Consider the following 9,896-nt stretch of genomic DNA (forward strand, 5'->3'; position numbering starts at 1 on the left):
GAACAAATTTAAGACAACACTCTAATAGTTTCTAATAGATACTATTCATGGAAAATTATAACTAATTATTGGGAGGGTCATCTTAATTTCTAAGTTTTCTTATATTTCAGTAAATATGGTATTTCATTTTGAAAACTTTCTACCAACATTTTGATTTTATCCCTTTTACTGGCCATTTGGACTCAGTCTTATGAAATGTTAAGTCCCTCTGACTGCTAAATCATCTCAATTCTTCTGACTCTGAAGCTCCTCAACATTTCACAGATGTTTTCTGCAGGGTTGCGTGGTCATATCTTTTCCTTTCACATCTGGATGAAGCAAAAGTTTCAAAACTTTTTACAGAAATATTATATGAGAGGGAAAACTCCAGCTCTAACCTTCTCGAAAACATTTTTATTTAAACGAATCTGTTTTCACCAAAAGAAAGAATAATTTAAAATGCCATTTTTTCAACTAGAAGCTGTACAAAAAATTCTTCACCAGATCTTGTGCTCAGTCATATGAAGATCTGAGCCTGCATTTACTTGGAAAATATGGTTTGTGGCATGTGAGCCAAGAACACTTAACTATGAAGAAAGATGCTGTGTAAAAATTATGAGTAAATCATTATTTCAGACTTTGCCTTATGAGTTTCAAACTGTTCTGCTTTTAGAATTATTCAGTAACTAGAGGGGTGGATAATAAAGGGGTAGGATGGACTTCCATTCTGCATGCTTGTAGACATTGGCAACCGTGAGCCACTAAAAAACAATCTGAAAAGTAGAGTTGCTCAGTTTGTACTGTTTAATTCCTGATTTTCCTTTAGTATGTAGACATTTTTCTTTCTTTTACTACAAGAGCTCTGAAGGTTTCATCAAACATTAAACTGCATTTTGGTTACCATGCCTGAGGAGGCAGGCCTGAGAGGGGCCTTATATGGCTGCATACAAATGCAAAATGCAAGTAACAGAGCCACATAAATAGAAATGCTTACTGGATGATACGTAGCCATACAGTAAGATGGGTTGCATTAGATCCACTGTAGAGGGGAGTACTTATGGACTAAGCATGCCAAACTGTACTGCACTGCTTCCCAGTATGGTCCGCAGGTAGTATGGACAAGCTTTTTGAGTTTTCACCTACATAGAACTTACATTACTTTTAGTGGGACGTTGCACTGAGCAAAGTAATTATTACTTGGCAGGATTCTGATCTCATGTATAAAAGTATAGGTGTGGAGTAACTCCATTAACATTAATGGCCAAATGAAGATTTCTACCAGTATGAGACCACTGACAGACATTCACTTAAAGGTGTAATGGGATCTGATAGCAGGATGCATGATTTTAGGATCAGGAATTAGATCCCAACCACACCTTATTTGCCATTGCGAGGGGATCCCAGGATCAAGGTCAAGGATTCACTTTCTGATCCCAAGGCATTGGTGTTGTCAGCAAATTGCAGGTGCAGTCCAGCTGCATATGCACTTTTTAGAGGTCCCAGCCTGATGGGATTGGAAAGATGCTCCCTAATCCTGAGGTACCCTTGCAGGGACCGGTAAATGAGGTATGCAGATATGGTTGTATTACTCACCATGGCACACAGAGACCCTAGAATCAGGCTATGGCAGCCTGATCCCAGAGTTCCTGTGCTCCAGGCACCAATCCTGTTCTCCCATTGTTCTGGGACTCTTGAAGAGTGCATGTGCAGCTGGGTTTCTGACATCCCTGGTATATGGGGACTTCAGGATTGAGGAGAGCACCAAACACTGGTGATGTCAGGCCCACCGTGCTCCCCACACCTGCCTCCAGGTGGGACCCAGGGTCCAGGAACAAGTTTTACCCCCAACCCAAGGGGGCTCAGGGTTGCTGGATCCTGACACTCAGCTGAATTTTGGAATCTGTCAAGCACCACCAGCCCCAAGCTGATACACTTTCCATTTAAAGCGCCCTACAAATGAGCCACAAAGTTGTTACATAATTTATGTGGAATAACTTTTTTGGCTCATATTGTATTATTACTCCATAAACTGACTTGAACCTGTGGCTGGGTTATTATTTAAGGCGCAGTTAACAGGTTACTTGCATCTTAATGTAATGTGTCATGGGTCTAAGTTACATCAGAATACAATCAAACATCATGCTTCTGAAGGCAGTGTTTAAACCTAATACAGGCATATACCCTTGCTATTAAAACCGTTCTCTTGTACAGGGGTTTTCCCCCACGACTTTTAACCTGTGGGTGAAGCCTCCAAAAGTTGGGAATCAGAGTTTGGTCTGCCATTTTCTCCTTTTGGTCTCATATAATAGCTTCCATGTATTAGACACTATTTTAGGCTTAAATCTTGCTTTCTAGCAAAATGATGCGAGATGCATAAAATAAATAATACATGTCATATAATGTATACATATTTATATTTATCATAAAATGGAAACAATGTAGGGCAGTTTATTTCCATTTCTGTTCTATGAAGCAAACAAAGGACAGGGTTGGGGGGCTTTTTAAGTCAGTGGGGGGAAAAAAACCACTGTATTTTCTTGTTTGAATCAATAACTGTTACTTAAACCCTGCTCTTTAAAGACTTCAAATGCAAATGCTTTTTGCTGTGTTATAAACTGTTATTCTTTTTTTGCCTTCCTGTAACTGGAACAACATACTAATTTCTACAAGTTGTGACTACTAACAGAGAGCAATCACCTCACAGACTTGTACCGGAAAGAAGAGACCATCAGCGTCGCCAGAAACGGCTGCATCCACAGTCCCCGCTTCCCGAGTAGCTACCCCAGGAACCTGCTACTGACATGGAGGCTCCATTCACCGGAGAACACAAGGATACATCTGGCCTTTGACAATCAGTTTGGACTGGAGGAGCCTGAAAATGATATCTGCAGGTGAGCGAGCAGCTTTTCAGAGAACTAAAGAATTCATGTCAATTTAAAAATCAGCAGAAGGCTGTATGCATTGACCATGCACACTTTTTCCTGCTGGCAAAGCAGTGCCTATTCTGTGAGTACCAGAAAGCTTCTGCCACTGCAGGGGGGCCACTGGAAAGTATGTGTAGATACCAGTGTACTTTCTTCAGATAGCTGCAGCTTCTTTGGTGCCTCCTAAAGGTACCATGTGCCCCCTGCCAGCACAACTGCTCTACTAGAGATACACAAATGGTAAGAGCCACCCAATCTGTGCAGGTGAGGACACGTGGTGGTGGCTTCCCTGGGGCAGTGCCTGTCTGTCAGCAGAAGGCCTGTAATGTAGAAATGCCCATGTGTAGTGTTTTGGAAGGGTCCCTTTAGGCACCGCTGTCATGAAGGCATGCCCAATGCGACAAACACAAATCTAAAGAAATGTACCTGCCGTGGACCCAGCTGCCTCCTTGCATTACATTTTAAGTGCAAAACACTCAAGTATCTTATACTCCTGGCTAACCAGCCAAATAATAACTGAATTGGGGTCTTCCTCAGTTAATTAACAGTGGATGTTGCCTGCTGTGAAAAACTTTTCTTTCACTTTTTCAGTAAGGCATTTCCTTTTTGGAGGACAGGTAAAAATTAAGGGTTTGGAGAGTGGTATGCTTTTGAAGTTGTGTGACTGATAATCTATCCAATTATGACTTGCATCTGGGAATATTTTTTCCTTGATGCCTTAATAGATCCCAGACCAACAGTATACTCTGGCTTCTTTGCTCTACTCCACTGACCAAAGCAACTAAACTAATGGGAGGCTAAACCAATTTTGTGACAGCTTTGCATTTCCAGAGCATACAGATTAATTGGCTCATAATAAATAAAGTAATATAAAATCCCTGGTTATTATTCACAAGCAGATTTTATGTGAGAGAAAGGCCCAAAGCCTATGTGTATTTTCCATATCTTCAAATGCCAGATTTTTGCATTGATATTAAAAAAGCTAAAGCATCCACTTTCAATGTTCTGCCAGATTGTTATTAATTATGGTTATATCTTTCCAGAAATCACACCCAGCCCCTGTTTATCTTAACATCTATTAGTTTGCCTTTATAGACTTTGTTTGGCAAGTCTGTGGGACTTTGTCATTATTATTTTTAATGCTCTGCATTACCATTGAACAGAGAACACCATTCCAGCAGGTTTGTCTTCCATTTAATAATAAAAGAATGCAGACTCAAACTGGCCTTCCCTCTCTGCATGTTTATTATCTTGGCAGCTTTTCTTTGCTCTGCTGCTGTTGGTCTGAGAGCAATAGCAGTGTAAGTAATGACAGTTACCTTCTAGTACCAGAGAGGCGATGCCAGAATATAGCATCTACTGCACACAGAAGCAGCCCGTTCATATTTATATTGAGAATAAACTATGGCTGACCTTAAATCATTTCAACCTTGAAACACAGGGCTAATTTATTGTGGAAAAAGATGAAGTGTTCTATTTTAAAGGACCATTAAAGGTGATGACATGGTGAGAGGAAGTCAAGTCATTATCGACAGACTGGATTTTGACCATGGCTGCAGACAATCTGCTGGCTTTCAAAAGCTGCTAATTTATGATGCGAAGAACATACCTTCCAAAATCTATAGTGTCTATAAAAGCTGGAAAAATACTACATATTTTGCAGAAATACAGAATTGCCCCCAGTTATTGGAAGACTTTTATTTCCATGTCATTATTTCCAGAATGAGGACATTCTCAGGGGGAATATGTGTAATGACTTTCAGACTTGTTAGAAACATTATTATAAGTATAGGGGTATTTTTACCACTTTAGAGGAACTTTTAAAAAAAGCAGGTCTTTTCCTCGACTTTACTCTCTGATGCTCTTTCAGGCTCCACTTCAGCAAAGGGGGTTCATCTACACTAGATGCTACATCACCATAACATGCAGTAGTGAGCGCGCCTTTGCTATAGTACATTGCTTCAGTGACATAGCAGCTAAAAATAAATGCGCTGCTGGCACAGTATGATAATGGCTGTTACTGCACCATCATTTTGCACTTCCTAAAGGTAGTACTAAATGACAGCACAGTAACAACAGCACCATAGGAGCATGTGAAGATGTGCCCAGGATGTTGTTAAAACTTAATTATGTGCCTAAAGTTAAGCATGTACATAAATGCCTTGCTGAATGCACTGCTGAATAAGGACCCCCATGCCTCTGTTCCTTTCTTACTGCTTTTGTCCTCACTCTTTTCCCACCAGGAACTTCCTGACATGTTCTTTCACTTTTTCATTAATATTAATAATGGTAATCTACATAATTATGAGCATTAAATTGATTAAAATTCATTTGGGCTGTGAGATGAAAACGTGAATTTTTAGCTTAACTATTTTAGAACAGAGAAAAAAAATCTGAAGCTTTAAAAATATTTCTGCATTTGTCATTGGCACCTCTGCAATCATTTGAGAACGAGGGTTTTGAAAAGCACTGAAATTATCCAGATAGTATGAATTTTTGGTTGCCCAGAAATGGATACAAATTCCCTTGTCTCACAGGTTTCCCAAACCAGTTCCAACTATCAGCCCTCACAATTTCTTATGAACCATGTACTTTTATGATCAAACTTTCAATTAAAGATGGGATGCAGTTGACAAGCTACTTACCCAGGGCCTAATGACCTACAGTTTGAAAACTAGAGATGTATCCAGCTTCCAGGATCCTTGTGTAAAAGATGTTCTTACTGTAAGCAGACCCGGTTCCAGTAAAGCTACTGGATTTGAACTAGTTTATTCTAGCAGTGAACTTAGCCCCTCACCCAGCAGGTACAGGTCTATCATTCCTGTAATTTTCACCAAAATGTAGGAGGTCAATTATGGGATCTTGTTGCAACTTGCCAACATATTTTGATAAAATGAATTTTAAATGAAAAGTTAGAAAGGGCAGACAATTGGGATTCACACACTTGCAAAAGGGAAGAAATAGAGATTGTGGAACTCAAACCCAAAAGGAGACAGAAAAATATTAAATAAGTAATATCACTAGGTAGAGTGATATCACTACCTAGAGTCACTAGGTAGGCTCTAAAACACCTGCAACATCCTTTTGAGCAGAGGTCAGAATGAGGCTAGTGAAAATGCCTGTAACTCATTTATCTAAAACTAAGTTTTCTAGTAACAGGAAAAAACATTGGTAGCAGAGTTTGGACAGATTTAGTGATGCAGTTACTGTGGATTTCTTGTTTTCTCTGCTGTATACTTTTAGACTGGTGAATATAAATGTTATAATGCTAATGCTTTCTAGCTGCATCACATTTACATTTTTCTCATATGGTTCCTTGGCAGCAAAAGCAAACCAAATATGTTATTTACAGTACATTTCAGACACCAGTATCTAGGTAGAGAAGGATATCTTTGATCGAGAAGTCTCAAAGAACAGAGAAGCCCCTTGATAACACGATTCTAATAAGAATCAATTAGCAATGGTTAGTCTCTGTTTTGAGGGCACATACGTTTTGATAACAAAAGTCCTTCGTGAGTAAAAAAATCTGAAATTTTAGAGCTTAACTGTTCAGGGAAGTTTTCTTCTCCATCCTTTTGTCATTTTCCTCTGTTCTGGACTTCAGTCTGCTTGGGCAACAGCTTTCTTCCACAGCTGGGAATATGTAGATCCTGAGCAAGAACCTCACTGAGGTCAATAGGATAACTCCCATTGACTTTAATTTCTTTCCTATTGTGTATCTTACAGCAAGACTGTGGAAAACTCAAACTATAAATGTTACTGACACATGAAGACACAAGCAGATGTTGTTTTGCTATGAGAACCTCTGCTACCATAGTGTGGGTTTTTGTCCCCACCTTGTGGTTAGCTCATACATAACTGCTGGAGTCTGAGCTACTGCCTTGACCTAATTTTGCATATGCTTAAAATTAAAATCGGTCCATTCCTCAAACATTTGAGTGTCACATCACAAATCATTTACTTGCACTATGAAACAGTTAGAATGGTAATCTATAATGGCAGAGCATATTTTCTGTTATACTCCAAAAGCAAGAAAAAAACGCCTAGATATCTAAGTTTCTTAGAATATGACAGGCATTGTGACCATTTGTGACTTATAATTTAATACTGTGTAATAGAGCCCACCATATGTTTGGCTTAATTTCTTGAGCAAAGTTCTGTTTTGTTGTAGAAGTTTTATGTATGGATAATGTGTTAAACTATCAAACTGATTTCTAGGTATGACTTTGTGGAAGTAGAAGATATATCTGAAACCAGTACAGTTATACGAGGACGATGGTGTGGACACAAGGAAGTTCCTCCAAGAATAACTTCAAAAACAAACCAAATAAAGATAACCTTCAAATCTGATGACTATTTTGTGGCTAAACCAGGATTCAAGAGTTGTTATTCCCTTGTGGTAAGTAACTTAACTATTCAGTGGAGAAAAGAAAGACTGTAGTCTAAAAGAACAGCAGAGCTGAGGGACTGAATAGGGTGCACTAACCTACCCTTGTGGTAGGGAGATACCACGATCTAAAAGATGATGATGGTCCAGGTGGTTTTACTGTACCTGGAAGGTGAGATCCCCTTCTCCCCAAACATGAATGATTGGGTGTAGTTCAGGGTGGAAACCTGTCCTTTGCACTGCAGGCAGGTACCCCTGTGAGAGTCTACTATAGCCTCTCATTGGGAGGATCTCAGCTATACATTTTATGGCTATGGAGGATTGCTCCCAGGCTTTCCATCTAGCTTGCACCTTCAGCCTTTTGGCTAGGGGCAAGCAAAACTAGCGGGGATCTGAAACCCCAAAGCATCCAGGATTGGGGCTTGCAAGTAGGATGCCTGCCATGGATTTGGGAGTGTCTGAAACCCAAGACTGATGAATCTAAGAGGTAGGATACTTGCCGATGGTAGCACCACATGGACCTGAACGACTGAGCTCTGGTTCGTCAATGGAATTTGGAACTTATTTGGCTAATTTGTCCTGAGACATAAAATTAAAATAAAAAAATAAATAAGAGGTTGGGGGTGGTATTGCATAATGTGGCCTTTGGGCTAAAATCAAGTGTAGTTATAGGTCCCTTGCATTCTAGGCAGACTGACCCTGTAAGTCTCCCCAGATGTGAGGATCTCAGCTGCACAATTTTGTGGCAATGGAAGATTTCCTTTTGTACTTTCACCCTAGCTTTAAAGTTTGGAGGAAGCAGAGAGCAAAGAGCTATCTAATCCCCAGATTTATTTTCCCTGCTGTAGCAATGGAATGGGAACACATTCAAGGCAAATCTCAAATAATTAGATTCTATACCTGAACAATTATAACAAATTTATAAATTTTCCATTTAGAGAATCTAATTATTGGGGGTCATCTTATAATCAGAACCATCTTCTATTTGAGTAAACCTGGTAATCTAAACTAGACACAAAGCCAGCATAGGATTTATACTAATACGTTTCAAAACTGCTAACAAGTTCTGCACCAAGTTTGCTATTTGGGTGTGTTGATAAACACTTGCAGCCAATAGCAGCTACTGTTTAAATTCCATTTTTATTCTTGTCAAACAAAAATACCCTATGGGGTTACTATGATTTGAAGATGCATGGTAAGATGCAATAAAATACACAATAAAGGGACATAATGTGCCAGAGTTCAGACTGTAGTTCTAAAATCTGTGGGTTTTTGGTAGTGCTCTTTTTGGCACGTACCAGTTGCACGAGACAAGCTTTCTGGATTTTTGTAGGAGGCACGAATTCTCATTTGTATAAACAGATTTGATACAAACATATATTCCAGATATTATCCTGAAGAATGTTATAATAATTTTGGTGCAGTGTAGCTTAGCAGTGATGAATTTTGCAGTCAGTTATGGAATGGTAGGTAGTAATTTATTACACTGTCATCATTTTATTTTCATATCCATCATAGTTCATTTTTTTTATTCAATTCCATGTTACTTCACCAGAATAAGAAAGCCTGTATAATAATAAAGTTACAGTCATACTAGGGGAAATCCAACACTGATGCTGTTTCACTTCAACCTAATGGCCTGAAGTGAATGTGAGCTATTGTACTGACGTATCTACACATGTGCTTTAATGCACAGTAACCTGTTTTACTGCGCATTAAAGCACCACATAAAAACATGCTATTGTGCTAATGCTCAGTAAAATAGGCTACTATGCATTAAGTAAAAACTGCTCAGTTACTGCACATTAAGGCAGCCTAATGTGCATTTGTTTAGTACCTCATGTTGGAGGTATTAAATTTAATGTGCATCAGGAAAAGTACCTACCTGCACATGTAGATGCACCAACAGAGGCCATTCAACAGTAGTGTAACCTAGTGTGGGTAAGTGGGGTACCAGCCCAGGGCACCAACTTAGTAGAGGCACCAGAATGTTGCCTCCACGCCCAGGGAGTCTGCAGAAGCAGCCCCGTGGTGTTGATATTGCAGCAGCAGCAGCTGGCTTGCATGGAGACTGCACTGCTGCTATGCAAGCAACAACAGAGGAATGGAAACCACACTGTAGCAGCAGCTACCAGGTACTTACCTGGGGACATGCCTGGAGTAGGTAGGACTCCCATTACCTTTACTTCCCTCTGGTATTGACCAGCGGGCCTGTGCCAAGAGGCTAGTATTTGCTGCAGATTCAGATTCAGCCAATTTGGGGGACAGTGATTCAATTTGGTGATTCGAATCACTGTCCCGAATCGATTCAGCTAAATCTGATTCAGAGATTTGGCTCCTGCCGAATCTCCAAATCACCCAAGCCAGGCCCATCTCCTGCCCGCTCTCCCAGCCCAGCAGTGGCTGCCCTGCCTGCCTCAGCTCCCAGTACTTTGAAAAAAAAAGCCCCAACTCACCGACTGCTGCCGGGTGTGTGGGGGGCAAGCCAAGCTTCCCCCCATTGCCCCACACTGCTGGGGGGGGCTCTACACAATTCCCCCACCCCTCCCCCACTGTCCCAGCTCCCCCATGGCTGCCCCAGCTACCACCCGTTAAAAACAAATAAA

General features: G+C 40.3%; 1 protein-coding gene across 1 annotated transcript in view; it reads left to right on the forward strand.

Annotated features, from left to right (window-relative positions):
- Positions 1-2,655: 2,655 nt before the first annotated feature.
- Positions 2,656-9,896, forward strand: part of PDGFD (platelet derived growth factor D) — a gene marked incomplete at its 5' end in the record, with an annotated part of 92,663 nt that continues 85,422 nt past the window's right edge. The window contains 2 exons of the mRNA XM_019528532.1: positions 2,656-2,870; positions 7,122-7,302. Of these exons, the coding sequence (XP_019384077.1) occupies positions 2,656-2,870; positions 7,122-7,302 (396 nt within the window). The remainder of the gene's footprint in view (positions 2,871-7,121; positions 7,303-9,896) is intronic.

Source organism: Crocodylus porosus, unplaced genomic scaffold (genome assembly GCF_001723895.1).
Source record: "Crocodylus porosus isolate Cpor-Errol unplaced genomic scaffold, CroPor_comp1, whole genome shotgun sequence".
Taxonomy (NCBI): Eukaryota; Metazoa; Chordata; order Crocodylia; family Crocodylidae; genus Crocodylus; species Crocodylus porosus.